At 43.7% G+C, this 23563-nt stretch overlaps 1 protein-coding gene across 3 annotated transcripts in view; it reads right to left on the bottom strand.

Annotated features, from left to right (window-relative positions):
* Positions 1-22293, bottom strand: part of LOC120574214 (BAH and coiled-coil domain-containing protein 1-like) — a 32594-nt gene extending 10301 nt beyond the window's left edge. Inside the window, exons 1-2 of one of the 3 annotated variants that reach the window (XM_039824441.1) lie at positions 22049-22293; positions 18723-19046 (exon numbers count right to left, since the gene is read on the bottom strand). In XM_039824441.1, coding sequence (XP_039680375.1) covers positions 18723-18894 — 172 coding nt within the window. In that variant the 5' untranslated portion in view covers positions 18895-19046; positions 22049-22293. Of the gene's footprint in view, positions 1-18722; positions 19047-20907; positions 20927-21346; positions 21444-22048 lie in introns of those variants that run through there. The other 2 variants (XM_039824442.1, XM_039824443.1) reach the window with 2 other exon arrangements.
* Between the last annotated feature and the right edge of the window lie 1270 nt (positions 22294-23563).

A 23563-nucleotide genomic window follows, 5' to 3' on the forward strand; every position in this document is an offset into this window, starting at 1 on the left:
AGAAGGAGGGAGGAAGAGGAAGGGGGGAGGAAGCCTCTAGGGCCTCACATACAACAGGGGAGTCCTTCACCCCTCAAACTGCATCCTGACATCCAAGACTTATTTCACACACACACACACACACACACACACACACACACACACACACACACACACACACACACACACACACACACACACACACACACACACACACACACACACACACACACACACACAGCTAATCAACCATGCAGGAACTTAAATTGTCACAGCCTTCAAATAAAGTCCCCCCAAAAAAAACAGAGCACAAAGATATCCCAGCTAGAAAACAAGCATAGTCAAAGAGGGATTTCTCACCTCTCTCTCTCTCTCTAGCTGTCAGACTGATTCCAAACACACTGCATTTGGCTCCGGGGCTCAAAGCAACCACACTACAATTGTGTCATACAGCCCACATATCTTTTATTGCTGGTAGCAGCCAATATAGCATCCCCCCTCCTCCTCCTCTTGAACATAGGGATAAAATTTGTACTTTTAGTGGTAAGTTACAAACACTCTCTGCCCGAGGCATATTGTCAACGAGAGGAGCTCGCTATAGCCTCAAGTCCTAAATACAAGTCATTTAATATGATGGTGTTAAAAAGAGACTCCAACAGGCCAATAGCGAGGCACTAAACCTCCCATTTGGCACCCGTTAAAACCCATCTGCAGGACCAAATACGAGGGGGGGGCGAACAGGAGATGGCCATGTTAGATGACTAAAAACTGTCTTCCACTTTTGAACGTTCTCTCACAGGTCTCTCAATCTCCACATCCAAAAATGGGATTTTCATGGTTCTCCTGTTTCACTGGAAACATCACATGGAATGCTCTGGATCTGGTTTCTTTTACAGCTGATGACTGATCTGTCTAAATCCATTGGTTTTATGTTCTGGCCAAGGGGATGGATGGGTGACTAATGGCGGCTTGCATGCCATGTTTTAGCCGACGCAGCCAAAGATCAGCCAACCAGGTCACGGACACAGACATGCTTGGTAGTGGGAAAAAGGCAGATTAAAACAAGTGCTCAGCACTATTCTCTCTAATTAGTCCCCTGTTAACTTTTGAACATAATTGGTTAATTGAGATGTGGTTAGACTGGGCAGGTTTCCCCTCCCTCAGGGTGACCATACGGCTCCAGCGTTTCAGCCTGGCACTGCCTGGCACAGGAGGTGGCTACCTCTCTCTTTCCCTTTTTCTTTTTCTTTTCTAGCATCCCACCGCTCCAGTGACGAAGAGTAATGATGCCGCACAGGAGGCAGTAAAACGGTGTTTTGCGAGTGTGTTTTAGCAGAGATTGTACCCATGCACTGCACATATGCTTGTGCCACATCAAGGCAGCTCTTTGACTACTCAGTCCTGGGTGGTCTAAACCTCTCTTCTCAACCAACAGTGCTAGATAGATAGGCTTAGGAAAAAAGGAGTGTGGATGTGGGTGGATGTTACCTCACCACAGGCTAGTGTGTTCTGTCGAACTCAGAAGTCAGTTTGCTTTGGCGGAGACATGAGCTGCGTAAGGATGGGGAATAAAAGTGTGGTGCAGTACATACACAGATAAACACACACACTACCCCATAGGCGTCCCATTGCTCGAGTCTCCCCATCTCCTCCGCTTGATGTATAATGATACCCACAACACCACATAAATCTGCAGGCAGCTCGACTCATTGGAGCAGATTTTGCCTGTTGTCTTCCCTTTTTCACTTTCATCCCCTCTTCTTTGCTCTTGCGCCCCAATCCTCATTCCTTTCCTTTTTGCTTTCCCTTTCGTTATATGACCATTCTTCATTTTTACGAAACGGATTTTTAAAAACTCCTTTCTCCCATTTCTACTCCTCTGTATCTCTCGCTCTTGTTCATCCTCAGTTTTCCTGAGGCCTGGGAGGCTAATGAACATCTTGTTTTATGGGGAGTCACAGGTTCACCCCTCACTCTGTCAGAACCGCCCAGAAATTAAATCAGCGTCCCAGCATTCAACTGGCAACCAGGGCTCGCTGGAATGTCCTGTTCACTCTTGTCCTCCCATCCTCTCTCCCACCCTCTTCCATCTGTGGCTCGGCGCCTCCTTTAGGTCGTGGAGAGCAGCACAAGGGGTATGATTGAAGAGAATGCGTCGTCGCTGTTTTCTGAGTTCTCTTGGATTGGCCTATAATATGATCATGTTCTGAAGTGATGTGTGTGAGAGAAAGAGAAGGCAGCTCCCTGCTCTGGCTTCTCTCCTTCTGATGTAGCCTGTCAGAGGAGCAGAGACAGAACAGTGCAGATAACGGAGCCGAGAGCCACTGCGCCAGCCAGCCAGCCCAAGGTCTTTCTGCAGCCCTGAATATAATTTGCTGCTGGTCCGCAAGGGGAACAAAGGAGAAATGTTAAATTCTTGTAGCGTTGGCCAAGACAAACGCAAGCGTTTTTGTTCTGATAACCTACAGACAAGGGGAGGGAATGCACCTGGGTAGCCAAGGCCAAACAATATACAGTATTTCCTTGTAAAGAACACACTGTATAATACGCGTGCGTCTCCTTGACTTCTGTTGTTGCAAAGCTTCTTTGCCGGAAGGACAATACTCCATTTGGCCCATACAGATAACCACCTTCTTTCCCACTGTAGCAGCCTACACTTTCAAGTGCGTACAAGGTCAGCCAAATCACACAGTAAATTCTTTTATGAAATGCATCTGACAAACTAGGCTTTAAAGTTGAGTTATGTCTCCTGACTGCTAACACTGGTCATCCATGATATGCTGCTGCCGGGGCCTGCTCAACATCTGCAGCAACACACTTGAGCAGAGATGAGTAAAATTAGGAGCATTTTCTGCAATCTGTACAGATGTACAGAGGAGAGAAGGTCATCCTCACCCGAACATGAGCAGATGAAGTGTAACATAGAGCAGGGCAGCCATAAAAAGCATCTCCTCTCCCTTCTCCAGCTGGTTAGCTTGATGTAGCCTTTAACGGCTAGGAGTAGGAAAGGCACAATCCAAGGTCAAAGCAGGGAGACCGAGGGGAGGGATATCATCTTGATCAACTGCTCATGGCTTGTCTGTCTCGTTGGTTGGCTGCACAGCTACCATTGCAGTCGTCTATCTCCTTTGCGGTGATCACATCTAGTCCGCTGGACAGGTGGGCGGGCCAGACGGTCACGTCACCCCCCTCCTCACTCTACATTGGTCTGCAGGTCGCATTCAGAAACGGCATAGAGGAGGAGAGAGGCCTTGTGGGCTTACAGGCAAGCATCTGATCGTTCGAAGTTAACAGATGTGATGCAGCTGCTCATTTTGTTTGCCATAGCACATCCTCATTCTGTACACACACACACACAAATACACACTCACTGAAAAGGCAGACACAAAAATACCACTATATACACGTTAGCAGGATGGAAATTAAAATCATATATTTTGCAACTGCTCAATAGCACTACTGGCAGTGTTTTGGGTCTCAAATAAAAACCCTACATCCCAGAGTAACCATTAAACCGACTTTGAACAGTGTGCCTATGATTGCACATGTTGGCTTTTCTTATTTTTCTTTAATATACGCTTAGCTCTGCTGGCCATAAAACATGTCAGCACCTACACATTGGGCCAGAAAGCCTATATGGCGGGCCTGACCAGTGAAATGATTTGGGTAATCTGTGCAAGGAAGACAGCGAGTCATGGCGGTGGATTTAAGGGAGGAAGCATGAGTGAGAGGTAGCGCAAAGAAACCTCAGCTGGGTGTCCTCATATCTACGGGAGAGCAACAGCTTTCAGCAGGTTATCACAACGCCAGTGTGAGCCAAGCTCAGTCTAGACCTGGCAGAGGCCATAATGGATAGTGAGGGGGAGGCAGGGGGGGACTTGGAGAGACAGGGAAGGAGAATAAAGAAGAGTTATTAGGGTGATGTGAGGCAATGAGGGGAAGAGGGCCTATTGAAATGTTTTGACACAGAAAAAAAGCAAATGTGACACAGGTACTTAAACAATGGTTTGAAAAGCAAACCACAGACATCTTTCTCTCTGTACCCTCTCTCTCCTCTTGCTTTCTTCCTGCTCAGCTTGACACACTCACAAGAGTGACAACTGCAGACGCAAATTTCACAAACTGCTCGTTCACGGCAGAGCTTGTCTCATGACTCTCAGGCTGGCCTTCATTCTCTGCCAGATTGAGCAGCGCGAGCAGAGTCCAGGTCCTTCACCCAGATTACTAAAATCCTAAACACCCCATTATTTTCATGAGCTCACAAGAACACCAGGCAGTCTGGTAGCATGAACAGCATGCCAGGACCACAACTTGATTACACTACTGCTGTACAGCCTTGCTTTATCAGTTATGCATGTTTTGTGCCATACTGCATCCGCAGCAGCTTTGACTTGTAGTGCCATGCGACACATTCCCTCACAGCCAGTGTGTGTGTGTGTGTGTGTGTGTGTGTGTGTGTGTGTGTGTGTGTGTGTGTGTGTGTGTGTGTGTGTGTGTGTGTGCGTGTGTGGTTTTTGGAGAGTGTGGTTTATGTCTTCTTACTGTATTTGTTCTGGCACCATGTTCTATTGTGGGGCTATAGGCTTTGCACTCCTCAGATAAGAGAGCAGTTATGTCAACAGTGGGTGCTGTGAAGGAGCCGCCTGGTCGTGTTGACATTCTACAACACTGCTTATTTACTCAGACCACAGAGTCCAGCAATCATCTAGCCTCTAATGCACTAATGACGAGAGGCCTCTTGGGGTGGAGCCCCCTCCCGGCTCTGCCCGGTACTGGCTTTCTCAGCTTGTCAGGTGAGAAGAAAGATGAGGGGGTTGGAGATAACTAATGGCTTTGAAAAACCCTGAGTTTTAACCCGACTGCCAGCAGATTCTGAAAGAAAAAAAAAGGTTGACAAATGCTTTTTTACAATACACACAAGCCCTTGTAGACGCAGGCAGCATGAGTCTGCATATTGAGCTGAGCAGCCCCATCAGTAAAGAGTCAGTGGAGCAATCCATGCATAATTATGGAAGGGGGAGGGGGTTAATTGACTTCTTTGAGAAAGATCCTGATTTCTATCAGCCAGTACCATAATCATGTGAGCCAGGGCTCTCATTAAGCCCCCTCCCTCATTTATCTCTCTTCCCCTCTAACCCTTTACCCTCTCCCTCCCTCTCCTCCCCCGCTTTGAAAAAGGGTGAAACCCCAAACCGCTCCTGCGGTGTCCACAGCGGGCCAGGAAAGGGTGAGGCAGATTTATAGCTAGCACCTGAGTGAGTAAGGTGCACAATGGCACATAAACACATGAGTGCACACACGCGCGCACATGCACACACGACTGCAGTTGACCTGACTGTGGCCCCTGTGCGGTGATACACTGGCTAGCAGGTATTAGCAGCAAACGTGTGTCCCTATGGCCAGAACTGTTCTCCACAAAATTCAGACCCATGTTTTTTTTTTTGTTTTTTTTTCTACAATAATGCTCAAACCACAGTGAAGCTGTAACAGCACCATAACAAGTGCTTTGAATAATTTACAGACAGAAAGTATACACTGCCTAATGACATGCATACCTACCACAAACAAATACATACATTATGCTGACATGTCAACACATAATTATTTACTAAAACATATCCACTATGACAAGCCTTTTGTTCAACATGGTTTTAACCTGATACGTTAAAAAAACGCAGCTCCCTCCTGGCTGCTTCCCTTTTCTTTTCTCTTCTCTTCTCGTTCCTCTCCTTTCTTTGGAAGCAGTGGAAGATTTGGGTAAAAGCTGAATTCCAATGAGAGAGAGAGTGAAAGAGAAAAAAAAAAGGATGACGTGGAGGAAAGAGATGAAAAGTGACAAATGAGAGATTTCCTTCACAAGCTCATAAATCAGTAGACGCGGGCAGGGCCAGTATGAGGCCTCTCTCAAAAAGCCTAACTTTTTTTTCCCCTTTCACAGCCAGCGCTAACCACCCCTCTCCCTTTACATGCACGCAAACACACACCTACACAACCATATGTGCATAATCACATACACAAGAACGCACACTTTCTCCCAAATGGTGTGTGCTGGAATCGCATTCCCACTGCTCTCCACCAATCTGGTTGAGGCGCAGCGGCCTGCCTGACTGGCACAGAAACACATCTCATAAAATCACTTACAGTTAGAAGTAGTACAGGCTTCAAAGCGGCCTGCATTCAAACCAGTCCTGTTAAAAGGTCCAAGCACGTGTGCTGAAATAAATCCTGCTTATTCTGTCACATAAAAACACACTGGGTGGAGGGTTAGGCGGTACAGCTGCTGCTACAGGTAAGCGGGATGGACAGACAGACGAGGGAAATGAGCTCTTCAGAGCAACTGCTATATGCACACAGTAGGGTGCAACACACTGGGCGAGGATGTGGAAGAGCAGAGCGCAGAGACATCCCGCTGGGTTTGGAGGTATCTGCTGAGTTGGTGGGGAGCAAAAAGAGTGAGCAATGGGAACAACTGTCAACAGCTCTTTTTCAGCTCCAGTGTTTGTTCCAGTGAATGTGGACCGTTGTGGAACGTGAGTTAAAAAGCACGTTAAAAGTCGTTAGATTGGGCATATGGGCACTGTGGAGGGAGAGAAGGTGGCGACGACGCCCTGGTTGGAGATCAGAGAAGGCGCAGTCACTGCTAAGAAACTTGAGCCCTTTGCAGGATGGTCCCAGAGACTGCCGAATTGATGGAGATCCAAAATGACTTAGGATCTGCTTTCATTCTGAATGTTCACCATCTGCTTGGCTGGAAAGAGAAGCCATGGAGCGGGAGAAAACTCTGTCAACTGACAGATGAGACAGTGAGAGTGTGTGTGTGTGTGTGTGTGTGGTATTGTGTACTTGTGCAGACAGTGTGACAGTATTGATCCTCAAAGCAGCTCCACTTTCTGAAAGGAGATCTGTCAAATAGGGAAACACACATTTACACACAAGCACACACACATTAAACCAAATATTGTGTTAATACATTGCGGACCTCATAGCTTTCTCTAAAATAACAGACATCTGCAGCACCATCACATGTTCCAGTATACCCGACCATTCTCTTCTTCCCACACTGCCGCATAGTTTACTCCACCTCCATGCCAGTGGTATTGATCCATCCAGTTTCCATGTGTGCAGACGACTTTGGTCTGGTAAATGCCCTGTTACCAAGGATGACCACTTCTCTCCTCATACTTCACTGGTCTGTCACACATTAGCCGGGAAGGTACAGAGCTTCCACATCACCAAAATAAACTGAATGCATGTCCTGTTTTGTTTCCTAACAACCGCACACAAATCCACATGTGCGCAACCAACTCCATTTATGATCCCTTAGCAACCACAGTCTACTGCTGACCTCCAAAAGCCCCACTGCATCACAATTTGTCCTGTAGTTCTCTAGTAGTCTGAATCTATGACAGTTCATTTACTGGATAATCGCCGGAACATCTGGCAGCGGACGTCCCTCTCCTTGCAAATACTGCGTTCGTTTTGGCAACCAACAACAACCTTTGTGCTTGCAAGCTACACGCTGAAAATGGCAAGTTTTTAAGAACATTTGGATCGTGCAACAAGGCAGGCCTGCTTGGTTCTTTTTGGGAATGGTTGTAAAGACTTACAAAGAATATGTTTACAGCATTTACTATCTATCTGGGATGTTTTGGGCCTTATTAGTGGGGATTTGCTATCGACAAAATACACAGTGATACACCGTTAAAAGCAAATTACATTTAACCATGTATCCAGCTAATTTAAATAGCTCACGTTACTTTACTGTGTGAACATTTAAGTTCATTTCATATTGTATATGGTGTTTTCTTTTGCGGGGTGCAAATGTTCCACCAAAACAAGTTCCTTTCCGAGTCCATTTTGCAGAGCCACCGTTGCTGTGTCTGGGGCTTTGGGCCGCCCAAGAGTGTTGTGGAGTAAGGTCTGGCAATGCGAGACTACGTCTCTCGTAAAATCCCCTGAGCAGTGCTCCAGCCTATCCATGACTAACCCACGAGGTAATCAGCAGAGATGCAAACAACAAAATTCCTGTTACTGTGTTGAAACATTTCTCTGACCCAACACAGAAACTACAATGTCTGTATTCCTTCTGGATACATATCTGGTTAAAAGAGAGATTAACACTACACGTCAGGCCTAAGGACCTGATGAAGAAATGGCAGAAACTCCCATAACTGTCATTCCATATGCTGGGAAAGCAATGTGATTTAAAGCACTCACCGGCAAAAAACAATAAACCGCAGCTTCTCGCAAACGGGGGAGTCTGCACACCTGAGAACAAGCTGTTCCACGAGCAAAAAACAGGTAATTAAAATCATGAGGTGAAAAATGAACACAGCTTCTTAAAATTCTTACCCGATTACTTATGCAACAGATTTACAGTATAATGCTGTATAAATCCATCTGCGCGTTATTATTCTGATTACCGTCACAGATATATTGGCTAATCAATGTGGTAATTGAAGCAGTGGAATTTACTACATCGCCCCAACAGCCCCGTGCAGATGTGGAGAAGAGAGAGATGGATGGAATATAAAACGCCCAGGGCTGAGGTAGAATTAGGCACCTGCATCAGTCCCCCATGTGCAATCACCCCCACATGCTGCCCTCTCAGCTGCCTGCCACTCTGTTTCCTCTCTCACTTCTTTTATACAATCTCTCCACCACACAACTCCTTTGATTGCTCTTTCCCGTGGGCATACGAGCACACACACACAAATACAACACGTGTACACAAAAACACACTTCTTCTGTACTGTTCAGAGACAGTTGCACCAGCTGAGTTTTGATTTGGCAAAAAAACTGCCTCTGCTACAAATACCGACAGGCACTCAAAAAACAAGCGGAGCACGGTTATCACACTGAAAACACACAAACCCACCCGTATGAAAGCAAAATGCAAAATGCACAAAAACATGCAAAAAGCACAGGAAATCAGTTTTAAAAGCAAGTTTAATCACAGATACACATAGATACACACACACACATGCATCCATACACCCTCCCATTATGCTGTAGAACCAAAAGGCATTCAGCCATTTCAGCAGCGTTCTGTGAGCCAGCCAAGTGAGAGGTCTGTCAGTGCATTAGCCAGCATGTAATCATAGCCCAACCTCACTGCAATTAGAAGTGGTTCTAATTCTTCACTGGAAACACTGCCTTCTCCCACCACTAATAGTTTACTTTACTCCAACAGCTGACAGACCCAACCCTGCCTCTCCGCCTCAGCTTCACACACACACACACACACACACACACACACCTGACAGCTGTAGCTCGTCTGTCAGTATGGGAGATCAAAATGGATCCTGGGAATAGTCCCCAGCCATGTCCCTCTTGTGCCACATCAATCCTATGAGTCTTTAGGCAGTGCCACATTTCACCTATGCCGTGGAGCTCTGTGACTAAAGACCTCCTCCCTGCCTTCCCTCTCAGCCGCCTTCAAGGGAAAAAAAATCTCCTACTTTATCAAACACGACAGAGAGAAATGACAGCAAAATCATGAAACAATTGCAAAAATACAAACCCGAGAGCTCCTACAGGCTCTCTGTAGATGAGGCAGGCGTGTGAGGGGAGGGTGGTCAGATAGTGCTGGGGAACCGTTAGCTAATGAAGACTGAGGAAGAGGGAGCACTGCCTATACTGATGGTATTGCTATTAGCCTGTGAGCCGTTGCACTTGGGTGTCACTTCAAAGCATCCCCCACTATTAATCAGAGACTATCCAGCCCTCGAGCAAGGGCCCCGCTGGTGGTGCCGCTAACTACCCCCCTCAACATCAACACAATGGAGCCATCATTACGGCCGTTACGCTACGCCTCGGCCAGACAGCGCACCTTTATCTCGGCATATACGTTACATACTCACGGCCAATTAATTTACCTGCCATGTCTCAGAATAAAGAGGGTGGAATGGGTGGTGGCAGTGGGGTATATGCAAGCACACATTTCCATTATGTAGAGGTTTATGTATTTGGGTGGGGGATGGGTAGCACCTGGCTCAGGTTGCATCCAGCGGGCTATGCATTTGGCCTCGGGGGCTCTTTATGAAAGCACCTGGAAGAGGCTGCAACCTGTCTGGCCCAGACCCACAGGCCCAACCCTGCCCTGATCTGGCTCTCACCTGGCAACCCCAGGTGGGCCGACAGGTCTGACAGCCTCCCCCCTCCAAGCCCCCTTGGCTAACAACAGCCACTCAGCTGGATATCAGCCACCAAGTTTAAGGATTAACTATTGCACTGGCCCTGTCTCTTTAATACAAAATACATTTTATACAACTAATCCTTAACATCAACTCTTTCTTCTTTTTGTTTTGACTGTCGTGATGGACAGCACTTTACGCCACGTCGAAGCGAGAGCCCGCGGGGGTGAAGAAATTATTGTCTTTTTTTTCTTTTCTTATTGTGAACTGAATGTATCAGTGAGGCTAATGGGGGAAAATGCATTGCCTCGTTTGCCATTGCTCGCTTCTCGTAAATTTGCACATTCATGTTACATGAGGATGAGAGAATATGATACAAGACACTGTCCCCCTCCCCCTCCGTCTCCTGGTGTACTGTACTGAGAGCCTGCAGACTGTAGCAGCGCTGAGGGGATGAGATAACCGTTCACCATTGTGAGAAAAGGCTGTCAGCTCTCTCTCTCTCTCTCTCTCTCTCTCTCTCTCTCTCTCTCTCTCTCTCTCTCTCTCTCTCTCTCTCTCTCTCTCTCTCTCTCTCTCAAGAATATAAAAAAGCTGGAGCAGTGGTTGCAGAAATAGTCCTGTTTCTATAATTAGATGTAAACAGACCAACCAGACTCTCATGCTTGCTCTGTCCCACTGGCCCCACAGCCTCCCGGGAGGCAAGATGTGTGAGTGTGTATATGACGTGCCAATGTTTGTGTGTGCGTGCCTTTGCATGTCTGCCTGCATGTAAGTGTATGACAGCATGTGACAACTGTGCATCTAGTCGTGCTGTCGCTATCCTCTCTTTCTCTCCGTCGGTCTGTCTGTCTCTTTCTCGTGCACACACAAACTCTGTCCCCTCCCCCACATTCACCAGAGGGTAGGTCAGTGGCCGTGCGCGGCAAGCAGAGGAAGCTAATGCATGCAGCACCAGCAGACAAACACACATCTGTTGCTGAGGAGCCAGTCATTTGCCCCAGATCCTCAGGACACATACTGTATCAGAGAGAGGAGGCAGTGTAGCCTAGTGGTCACACCAGGCAGAGGGGCCAGAAAAACTGTAGTGTGAGGTGAAGGGCAGAGGCAGACCCACTCTAAAAAAAAAAAAAAAAAAACATGGGAGACAATGAATGTACAAGAGAAGGGAGGTGGGGGGACTGCAGGGAGGAGCAGACAGGCTATGGACATGGATCATCAAAGAGAGAACATGTATACATGAAAGAATTTGTGGTGTAAAACAAGTGATTTGGCAAATAAAACAGAAGGGGAGGGAAGGATTTGTGTTCTAATCAATGTCAGAAGAAGCACAGGAAATCCATGCAAGAGAGAGAACGAATAAATGAGAAAGCGAGAGAGCAACAAGTTCCCTTTGGATTGAGGACTAGGCAGCTGGTTGGATGGTCCCAAGAGACTTATTAAAATGGAATTCCTGATGCTAATCTTTGTTTTCTCACAAAAGGGCTGACACATCCTTGAGAGGCATACTGCATGTATATTTAATGGAAAATCTCTGCATATATTTAGCAGCACACCTCATTGTTTGGTACCGTGTGTCACCACCGCCCGCTGTTCCTGCTGACAGTCGCCGAATCGTGGGCCATTATTTGAGTTCATCTGCACTCAGTCCTGCCCCTCCATTGAATACCATCTTCGTTAATGGATCATAGTCTGCTATTTGAAATGAAGAAGTCTAGTATAGCTACAGAACATATAGTCTGGATCAACAGAAGTGCATTTCCAGGATAATTGCCTAACATCATGCGCCTCAGTTTCTGCGTTCTCAAAATCCCTTCGCTTTGGGAAACAACAACAAACTTTGAGCTAGCAAGCTACACACTGAAAATGGCAAGTTTTGAAGAACATTTGGATCGTGCAATAAGGCAGGCCTGCTTGGTTCTTTCGGGGATTGTAAAGATTTAGAAAGAATGTGTTTACTATTTAACTAGGACGTTTTGGGACCGATTGGTGGGAATAGCTATGGATTAAGTACACACAGTGATACACTGGTTAGAGCAAATTACATTTAACTATGTATCCAGTTAAGTTAAATAGCTCACGTTACTGTATTGTGTGAACAGTTAACTTCATTTAATATTGTATGTGCCGGTTTTTTTTTTGTCTGAGTTTAAATGTTCCACCAAAACAAGTTCCTTCCTGTGACTATTTTCCAGAGCCACCATCGCTGCGTCCGGAGCTTAGTGCTGCCCTAGAGGATTTTGATTGGTTGAAGGAATGCCAAAAACCTCGAGCATTTTTTCTCCTTTCCAAGAATGTATGTGTAGTGTAGCCAGACCATACTCCACAGTGCTGTGGAGATAGGTCTGGCAATGCGAGACTACAGAACATATGACATGAAGATAAACACAGGAGCAGAAACTAAATGCTGTACAGAAACAACTGCTGAGTTGAGGTTCCCTTTCAAAATGAATCCCATACATTAACAACATGTTACAACTGAAACTTCAGCCCGTTCTTTTGTAGAATTTCATAGAACCGGGTTGTACGCTAAACTGGCGTTTGACAGATCAAAAAGTGGGATTTTCAGAACTCATCTTATTTGCAGAGAAAGATCGAAGTAGGACCGCTATGCAAGCTGCATCATGTGCATTAAATCATGCCAGTAGCACTAGTGGCAGATACAGAAGGGACAGACACAGTCGTTAGAGGGTTAACAATGCACCTGTCTGGGCCTCACAGCCAACCACAGGGTGCCTTGGCTCTAGAGTGTGTGTGTGTGTGTGTGTGTGTGTGTGTGTGTGTGTGTGTGTGTGGGGGTCTGGAGATCACAGCACACACACACACACACACACACACAGGGGAAAAAAAACAACCACCCACCCAAACATAACCACACACACGCTCATAAAGTATTGTCACTGACCACAAATCTGCTAACAACAATAGAGCAACGGCCCTTTTTTGTTCTTTTCACTGAACGATTACAATAATAAAATTGAAATTAAAAAACAAGTAATCTGGATTTTCTGCTTGAGCCGTTAATAATGTCTAACAGCTGTCACATGCAATACGGCCATGCGCTGAGGTGGGCCTGGGGCTGCCCGATGAGAGGCAGGCTGATACTGGGAGAGGGTGGGAGAACGAGGGGCCAAATTAAAAGAACGAGAGCAAAACACAGAGAGAGAGAGAGAGAGAGAGAGAGAGAGAGAGAGAGAGAGAGAGAGAGAGAGAGATCCAAATCACAAACAAAACCGTGTGCAACCACCAGCAGTGGTTGACTATTCAATCTTGCAACAATACATTTTCAGTCCAGCTTTTTTTTTTTATTATTAAGTGTTGTGTGTGTGCGCGTGTGTGTTTGTCATGGGAAGTGAACAAAAGACTTTCATAGCCTCATTGGATTCTTAATGCAACTTCTCACTTCCTCGTGTTGAGTGTAAAAATAGATGGGAAGGTTTTGAAATCCAATGCCCTGAAATCCGATACAGGAAGGTATTACCCTGCCCGTCACTCTCACCCGTGGGTCTCCTTTGTGTTTGTCCTGTGTACACGCCCCATGCTCGAGGCGAGGGCTCTGTGGCACCATGCCACACGGTGTAGTGTGGGTGGCGGTCTGTTTGAAGAGCCCGTCTCTGAGGCAGCATGGCCACTCACTAGCCAAATTCCTGTTGCAAAGCCAGAGCCCTGCTTTTATCGCCCCACTCAACCTAAGCCTTAATTTTCTTTGGACAGTTTTGCTGATGAGCAAAAAAAAATGCAAAAGAAAGGAAATTGATTAAATAGCTTATCTTATATCCAATCTGTCACTTAAGTTACCTTAGTGTAATGAAACCAGATGCTGTTACTCTTTTTTTAAAGACTGGTTATTGGACACATGGTATGATGATCTAATAGTGACAAAAAAATTATATTGATGCCTCTAACCATTCAAAACACAGTGAGCGCATTTTACCCCGGTAACAAAAGGTATCTGAAAAGATGCAAGAGACCTACTCTTTCAAAGCAATTGACTGCCCTTGCAATTCATTTGGGCATTCAGTGGGGGTGTCAGAGTAAGGTGACAGATGGCAGCGGCACTGGGCAAGGTGCTATTTCAGCCAGGTGTAGGACGCCAAGCAACACCTCCACCATTCAGGTAGACTCCTGTGACATTGCATCTGAACTGTGTCATCTCACAACAATCCACAAACGAGCCTGAGAACAGGCCAACGTTCTCACTCTGTTTTGCAGAGCCGGAGCAAAAGAGAGAGGGAGCAGGCGAGGCCTGAGTCAAAAGGAACTTGGCCAAAGACCCACATTCTGTCAATTTACTTTCACAACAGTCGCTCCTAGATACAAATAGCCTTTTTAAATGTAATATTTAACTTGGGTTATTTAGAATATCAGTTTTCTTTTCACTCACCTCCCACCCCCAAAATTGTTAGATCTAGAAACAAAAGACAGGCCCTGGCTTTAAGTGGGGCTGGGTGCTGTGCTGCTAAATAATTACACTGAGCATGCAACACACTACAGCCACCACTCTTGTCTGGGGTTAACAAGAATGAGGTGGGGGGGGGGTAAGTAAAGCCAACGGGAAGCAGGGTATGAACTGGGAGTACTCACAACACAAGAGCTACAAGGCCAAGAAGAAGAAGCAGCCTCCCTTGCCACAAACAACCCACTTACTGAGGTTATTCTTTTAAAGACTCTGGTTGTAACCAGCCCTTTGCTAACCCCACCAAACACCTGTGTTTGTCTTTGAAGCATCTTCTCAACAACCACAGACTCATGGGATATTCCAGCAATGAGACGTTCAATAAAAGTCTCAGTAAAGTTATTTATTCCCCTTTGAAGAAAAAAAAAAAGGGGGTTAGGCAGACAGCATAGCTAACCTTTGAAGGGGGAAGCTGCTTGGATATCCAGCTAGGACATAAAAACCAAGGGAATGACAGAGACATCCTACCAGAAAACAATAAAGGGGGTGGAAGGGACTGTTTTTTTTTTTTTTTTTTATCTGTAACAGCAGCCGTAAAACACACACAAAGCTGGGGTCTGCAACAATGGCCCAGGGCAGGGGAGGGTGGCTAAAACAGAGGTGGCAGGAAGACCACCGCTTCCCAGACACAAGGGTCTTCCTGCTGGAAAGAAAGGAGACTGAGAAATGAAGGGGAGGAAAGCGAGGACAGCTTATGGAAAGGGAGACCGGGGAGATGTAAAGGAAGGGGAGGCCGAGTGAGCGAGATGACACAAATATGACCTTTGATTACATGGGGTGTTTAGAGCAGAGCTCAGCCATGGACAGCCTCTAAACCCCTGTTGCTCCCACACAACCACACCTCAGCCAGAGCACACTGATCAGAACAATATGGCTGAAAGATGAGCCCCCAGTCATAAATGCCAGCAGTAAAGACAGCTTCACTGTGTCTCCTGCTTTGACACTATCCAACATCTGAATCCAGGCCTCACAGCCAAGTGAAGACAGTCTCGAACTCTGCGCCGGAGCCAGCAGGAGATAAAATTACTATTTCAAAGTCCTTGTAAATGGACTGGCTGAATTAAACTGCATTAGATGAGTTTACAGGTCTTTGTCCCACTGCATCAGCAAGCACACAAAGAGAAGTTGCTCCAATGTCACATTCCCAGAACACAGTGAAAGTGCAAACTATAAAATCGACCACCTGACATGCATTACAAATGACTGGCTTGTAGTAGGTGAAGATGGACAGAGGCAAATGCACACTGACAGAATCTCTACCGGTTCTAAGTTATCGTGCTTCAGTGGGCAAGATGGTAGGAGTGTGTATTTGTTGTTGCTTGATTGCAACCAAACTCACAAGTGTGCACGGGAAAAATAAAAGAGATTTCCTCCCAAAAATATGTTGAAATTCTATAACCTGGAAAGGAACAATGCCAAGGGAGGGTGTTGCAACTGCCATCACTCTTTCCAGCAGCGAGGGTGAAGGGAGCGCTTACAATAAATAACTCTGCAACGTCAGAGGAGCCCTTTCAAGGAGCCACATCAGAAACCTGCCTCTGAATGCATTTTTACATCAACCCTGAAATATTCATGCTCTTTGTAAAGTATTCATGTGAACCAGTGTGCAAGTTAGTCCCCAGGGGGAAAGTGCAGAGAAAACTGAAGGGATCCAACACAATCCGCAAACAACATGCTCAGTTGTGCTAATGTTGCTAGCATACGGGACACTTGAAGGGACACTAATGACCTGCCCTGTCAAGACAAACAACAGTCTGGGAGCAGTTTGGTCAGACAACCAACGAGCATTTTACTGCTCTTACATAGTGTGACTGGCCTGTATTCGTTTGGGTAAACTAACTAAAAAACAACAGAGTTCATTAACATTAACTGTTGAAAATACACAAATTGCAACAAAAAAAATACTTAACATGTTTCTGATTGTATTATATATTATCTGGACATATAAAAAGGTAAAATTTTGTGTGTTTTTTTCTTGTGTCAACTGGATTATAAATTTGCATTGTGTGCTGTTTTGATGAATTACCATCTTAAAAATATATTCCATGAATAATTGTGAATTATGCTCCATGTCTCATCCAGCTATTTGCATTATGGCATGCTTGACATTTTCAAATATTATTAAGATAAATCAACGATTGTACATCAGCAGAGCACAATAACAAAATAATTCTTATAGTGCCCAGAAGGGATTTAGATATGTGAACTAAAATTATTCTCCATGTTAATTCAATAAAATAATAAAATGTAAAGAATTAAGTCATTCTCCAGATCTTGAGGATATTAGATAGACTTCTCTCCAGTCACGCCCATGTGTTACTGAGGAGGCTGGGGAGAACAATAAACCACCTGTGCTCCTCATTGAACAGTGATGACATTTGGAGGGTAGTTCTTCGTGTTGGTGCGGCACAATACTACAAAAGAAACACCAAATCTGGTTGGGGGAGCACCTGTACCCTGTAGCCAGCATTACCCTTCATGCTCTCAACAAAACAGCCATACGAAAAAAGAAAGAAAAAACATACGGATGCAGGCTGTGTGTGTGTGTGTGTGTGTGTGTGTGTGTGTGTGTGTGTGTGTGTGTGTGTGTGTGTGTGTGTGTGTGTGTGTGTGTGTGTGTGTGTGTGTGTACTGCCAAAAGCAAACAAGAATGGTGAGAGATGAATGGTGAACAGCGCCTATGAATTCTCCTGAATGACTAATTATACCTTGTGTTTAGCATGATTTTGCAAATTAATTTAGAATCTTTAGCCTACCAGAATACTGCCTATACAGTAAAACCATTTAACGACCATGAATAAACAAATAAAATAAAAGGGCAGAATACAAAAAACATTGTCATAGGTTACGTCGATGCTGTATTTAACAATCTACAACAACCACCTACACTTAGCCCCCTTATAATTTTAGCTGATATACATTACATCAAATAACTTTAAAAGGCTAATTATTTCCTGCTCTCCAGTGACCCAAGAATCCTCAGCTACTGCATCATAAACATGTGTTTCTTAGAAGCCACATTAACATATTTTCAAAGCACATTGTTTCAGAAGTGTAACTGTTTGATGCAATCAATATGCCACCATTGTGACTTATTTAAATCTCTTTTGTTTTACATGGGTGGAGGAAATGAAAAGCTACAACAGTATATTGTGATTCAGTCCACTGCAATGCTGTGCAAGATTGTTATATATTTAAATCTAATAGGCCTACATTATGTCCACCTCCATATTTAAAAAAAAAAAAAATGCATCAGCTGTTATATACTCTTCTATTCAGCAGTTATAAATTCTGACTGTTCTATCTGGACACAAATGTGTGTACTCATGTTTGTAAAGATTCACATTTGGGAATGTAAGATACCCAAGTCACTTGTTAAATCTGATAAATGCACTGTGAACACATTTGCACCCCTACACTTTGAAGCCCAATATAGGAGGAGGATTTTCTACTAGCTCTTCTTCCTGCAACCTCCATACATTGTAAACCCATGCAGACTCGTTCATCCTTTGCTTGCTTATGGCGCTGGATATGGCCCAGGGTTTTTATTTTTTATTTTTTTGAGCTGGTGTGACACTTGTCAATTTAACGTGAAGTGACAAAATCTCATTTCAGATTCAGCCCCATGAGCCAGTGGGAAACCAGTGCCAGTGTGCTCTGTCCAACTTCATAGTACAAACTAAAACAGATCTCTAATGCCATTTTTAAATACCATGGCATTTACCTCTCTTATCAAATGGCTATTTGTTTAACTAACATGTCTTTATTACCTTTGAGATATTAAGGCTATAAATGTTGATTCAGCTTAATCAAAATTGCTTTCCATAGGCGTAGTGTAAATCAAATTTCACCAGATTTATTAGCTGATATTTGAATAGGGAAACTATGTCAACAGCCACACCTGAGCAACCATTTATTTAAAACAAAAAGCCCCGTCTTTTATTATTATTTTTTTGTGCAAAAATAATCAGTTTTGTAGGCTAGGCTACTATCACTCACGCTGACAAATGCACAGGCTTTATAACGCAACATTATGAGAAGAGCATTTGAAACAACAGCCAGCTTTCAGATAAGATAAATGTTGATGGGAACAAACACTTTAGTAGCTACATTCTTGTATGACAAAAAAACTCCGTACGTGTTTGACTAACCTGAGTGGGGAGCCATTGGTATGTGCGAGGGGTAGTATTTCCCTGGCGTGAAGTGACCGCCGTGCTGTACAGAGCCGTGGCCCGAGGGAGCGATCCGAGAGGCGGCTCGGTGCACCAAGGCGCCCCGCTCTGATAGGAGGTGCGCCGGAGCAGCGAAATCCCGTCCTTCCATTCCGAAGAATGTTGAGTAATCCGAAATCCGGATAGGGCAGGTCAGAAAAATCAAATGCAACCCATAAAATAATCCTTTCCTTCAGATCTATGTGTTGCATTCAGTCGATCGCAGGCTTCCCCAGCCAATAACGCAGCCCCCGATCATCTTTTCTGTCAAAGGAGAAATCCAAAGCTATTTTCATTATCAAGAAAAATGGAAAGCCCCGTTAAGAATTACACGATGCAAAAATACTGACAGTGCGGTAAGAATGTAAAAGAAAACTAAGCATTACCGCCCCAGTTAATTTCGCTGTAATACCTTTCTGTCACATATCATGGCTTATTTTGCATATAGGCCTAGCTGAAATGACCCATTTAAACCTAAAACTCATGGTGTAAAATAAGTTACCGCTGATAGAAACGGCCAGCGAGGCGTCCAAAAGCCCACTGAGCCATGCTCACATTCAGCTCTATTGATCAGCCTGGATATACTGTATGCATCATATGAAGGAGAGCACTTCATATTCCACAGACACAGGCACAACGAGTAGATAGACACATTTTACGTTTCTATATAGGCTATTCTATTTAATAATGTTAATATATATATATATATATATATATATATATATATATATATATATATAAACAATTAGGCCTATACCACGTCAGCAGTCGCCAACTGTCACTCTCTCACAAAATCATGGTTATAGCATATTCAAATGTGTTTTATGAAATTGTGATTGCTGCGACAATCTAAAGAGGAGAAGGAGAAAGTCTGTTGTCCTGTTTGGGTGGGTTGAAATAATGGAATCCTACTCAGCCTACATCTCAAGGTGAACAACGCTGCCTGTCTTCTCCTGCTCGTCCTATTGTCTCGGATTGATACAGGCGTTTTTCTGCCTCCATAACCTCAATCCAGCTCTCATTGCACCTAGTCTACAGTGATTTTCTATATCAACTGGCATAAATCAATCAGATTTATTATATTTTGCACCTTCTACAAACTACAAAATATCCTTGTTTATCATAAAACTGTCAATTGAAAAAAAGAATGCACCATGCATCGACCAATGTGCACAAGAAGGAACCTGCACTGTCAGTTTATAAAGTTTCGAAACAAATCATAAGAGACCTACTTAATATAAGAATACAATTAAAATACCGCATAAGAGATGCATCAGCTCCTGAAAGACATGGACTCTATCTCTCTTTGTGTGTGTGTGTGTGTGTGTGTGTGTGTGTGTGTGTGTGTGTGTGTGTGTGTGTGTGTGTGTGTGTGTGTGTGCGTGTGCGCGCGCGAATAACTGCACTCTCACTGTCTTCATCTGCCTTGACCTATTTCAGGTCAGGTAGCCTAATCAAATGGAGTTGTAAATACATTATAGGCTATACTCTGCCATGCTACAAAAATGGCATTGTATATAGTCGAGATGGGAAGAAAACCCATTTTGCATGAATTAAAATAAAATGTAATTTCACTGCTAAATATAGGCTACGTTTTTGTCTTTACAACAATCATCTAAACGTGACAGCCCTTTTTCTTGTCCCTCATTAATGGCTGTGAGTAATTAAAACAAAGCAAGCAAACAGAAGGCAGCTTAATTGTATAGGTCCAAATGAGTAAACAAATAAATGATGACTGAATGTTCTCAATACAGGAGGATATATGTGTGGTTTTATATTAAATATTCTCAATTTGGGGTCCCTACAGGGTTTCTCGGAGGGGTGGCAAAAGGGCCCCCAGCAAAATGAAAGCATAATTTCACCATAAATTAAATAACAACAAAAACTAAATTCTACAATATGTAAGAATGGCATATTTTAATCATATATGCTATTTTACTCTCAGCACTATTATCTCCCCATGTAGCCAGTTACAGCCGAGCCTACAATTCAGTGCCACATCAACAACAATAAAATCCTTCCATACGGAGCTCCCTGGGACAAAATGTTATCCACGGAGGCTTCCCTGATCTAATGTGTGTGCATCCTTAATGTGAAACGTTTACAAAGCCTTGCTGTTGCATACATGATAGCTGGGTCTCCAGTTTGAGGACTGTGTAGAGATCTAAGGTGAATGGCCGCCCGTCAGCAGGACTGCCTTTGTCTCCATACTGAGAAAGTGCTTTGCAGTCAGCCATTACCTTCCCCCTCGCCATGCTGTTGTATTCATCCCACTATGAAGCCCATGTCTACTAACAACCTCAGAATAAAATTATTTAACATTTACGAGGCTGTGAAGAGACTGCTGCTTTGTAAATGTTCGCAATGTACGTTCGTAGGAATTTAATTGCCGTAGCGTAAACACACACGGTTGCTTCCTTTCATTCCAGCCTATAATGTTCGAAAAAAAATTATTATTTTTTTTTTTTTTTTTTTTAAAGAGGCCCCCCCCTTTTTTTTTAAGTAGTTGTTTTTTTTTACAGAATCCAATCGAAAGCAGAAACGCAGATAATAAATCAAATTACGCTGTAGAGGTCGGATCGCGCTGCGAGACAGGCGGCTCTCCATGACTGAGCTGGCCGGCAGGGAGTGCACCTCGACCGGTTCGGGTAGAAACACGTCTCCTGTCCTCTCAGTGCAAATGATCTGCTTAGAGTGTAGGTATTGCAACCTGACTAAAACCATAATCGACACCCCACCGACAACTTACAGAAAATATAGCCTACATTTTTCAACAATTTATTAAATCTTGGCCAATTGCAAAAAAAAAAATACAAAGCCTGGCACGTTTCTAAGGATAACCTAATTAAAAACAAAACAACATGCAAATAAGTAGTCGATCAATAATTAAATATTTTATCTATCCTAATTACAAAAATGCCCCTAACGTCAAAATATAAACTATAACATTGTTATTAATAGTATTGTAAATAATTTTAGTAACCTAACGATTATAATAATTATAGGCATAATAGTAACAATTTAAGGTAATTTATTTTTTGTCAGCTCACTGCATTAAATCATCGAGTTATTCCACATAGGATACACCTCACACATCCTGTTTTGTTATTTTGTAAATTATAGCACTGCACTGTGTATAAGGAACAGAATGTCACATATAGCATTTTGGACTAAAATACAGCCTCTGTCATCTTACAACGAGTTAACAGGCCTTCAAATATTTGTATTCAATTAAAAAAAATCAAGTATAAAAAATGACTACTTACTGGTATGTTAAATCCTTGCATAACAATAAATTAAAAAATCACAAAACACAGGGAGGGAAGGAGCAAGGCCAAGTGCGACGCCCATTTAAAATCAAAATTTGAAATAAACCATGTGGCTAGAGAGAAATCCTACAATATTTCCATCTGAGGCTGTGCAGTAGCCTGCTGGTTCAGTCTATGGAAGCAGTGGGACTAGTCTTCCGGCCTGGCTGGATCGCGGCTCGGATCTCCGAGCAGCGGTTTCTCTCCCGGTGCAACTGCGTACCTCGCGTTTCGGGGCAGGGTAAACACGCCCTCCCATTGGTCGGATACCTGCATGTTAATTAGCTCGTGCCGCCCGCCCGGAAATACGGAAGGTTCTGATTGGCCGGCAGGTCAGGCCAATGGTGTGGTGACTGGCAATGCTAAACAGAGAGAAAAGCGCCAGATTTAAAGCACGGGATGGTCTAAATCACTTACAATAGAGCTCAGTGCAGCCTGAGCAAAGCTTAAAATGCATAGCAGATATAAAGGTCTACAGCCTGCAGAGAATTTAGAGAAATAGTCAGAATTGCAATTCAATTGATGCATGCAACTTACATTAGCCACTTGGATAATGCTCCAAATATATTTTAATGAAAACTATTTACATTACCCTGCTATTTACCAAGAGCTTTAAGCCTGAATGCATCGCAAATATTTACAGTAGAAAAAAGAAAACATGTCAAATTAATGTAAATACATTTTAGAGGTTCAGGTGTATGTGTGCTATCAAGAATAGCATACCCCGATTTAACTTAAATGGGTTTGATATCTAAATCAAAAAGATTTATACCACCTTTAAAAGTGGGTAAAATATGTTCACATTCCTTCCTATGTGACCTGAAGATCTAGGTATGTCATAAATAGCCCTACAATATAAAAAGTGCTGAAAAATAATGATACAAGTGAAACATTTAAAATACATTTATTCAGCAATGTTTAAAAACACACCAGTTTTGAAGTTTTCCAAGCTGAATAAATTATATTTTATAATTAACGGATTGATATGTAGGCCTATTTTTCAGCTGTCACTGAAAACACCCTTTAAAAACCATTTTGCTAATCATTGCTATATCAAACATTCACTATCTATATTATTTCCTTCTTTAGAGTCACTAGAGGCTTTTCGGCAAGTGCTTTTAAAGCCAATTTCTGAAAATCGTCACTGAATCATGCAGACAAGACAGTAATTCCACTATTTTCCTAGCGTTATTACTATGGACTTTGGTTATTACATTATGCTAAATGTTTACAAATGAATCCCTCCCTGTATGTAAGCTCTGATTGGCTGGCGCGGCACCAGAGCATTGTCAGTCACAGAGTGTAAACAAGACTCTGATTGGCTGTTGGCCAGTCCGCATTGGGCTGTCTGAAAAAAAAAGAAGAAGAAAAAAAGGCAATAACTGGCCCTGCGGTTTCAAGGCGTCCCTGGTTAGATGATGAAAGGGGATAAGAAGAGGCAGTTTCAAGGCACCCCAAAGGCGGACCCCCATT

This window comes from Perca fluviatilis, chromosome 15 (assembly GCF_010015445.1).
Source record: "Perca fluviatilis chromosome 15, GENO_Pfluv_1.0, whole genome shotgun sequence".
Lineage (NCBI taxonomy): Eukaryota > Metazoa > Chordata > Actinopteri > Perciformes > Percidae > Perca > Perca fluviatilis.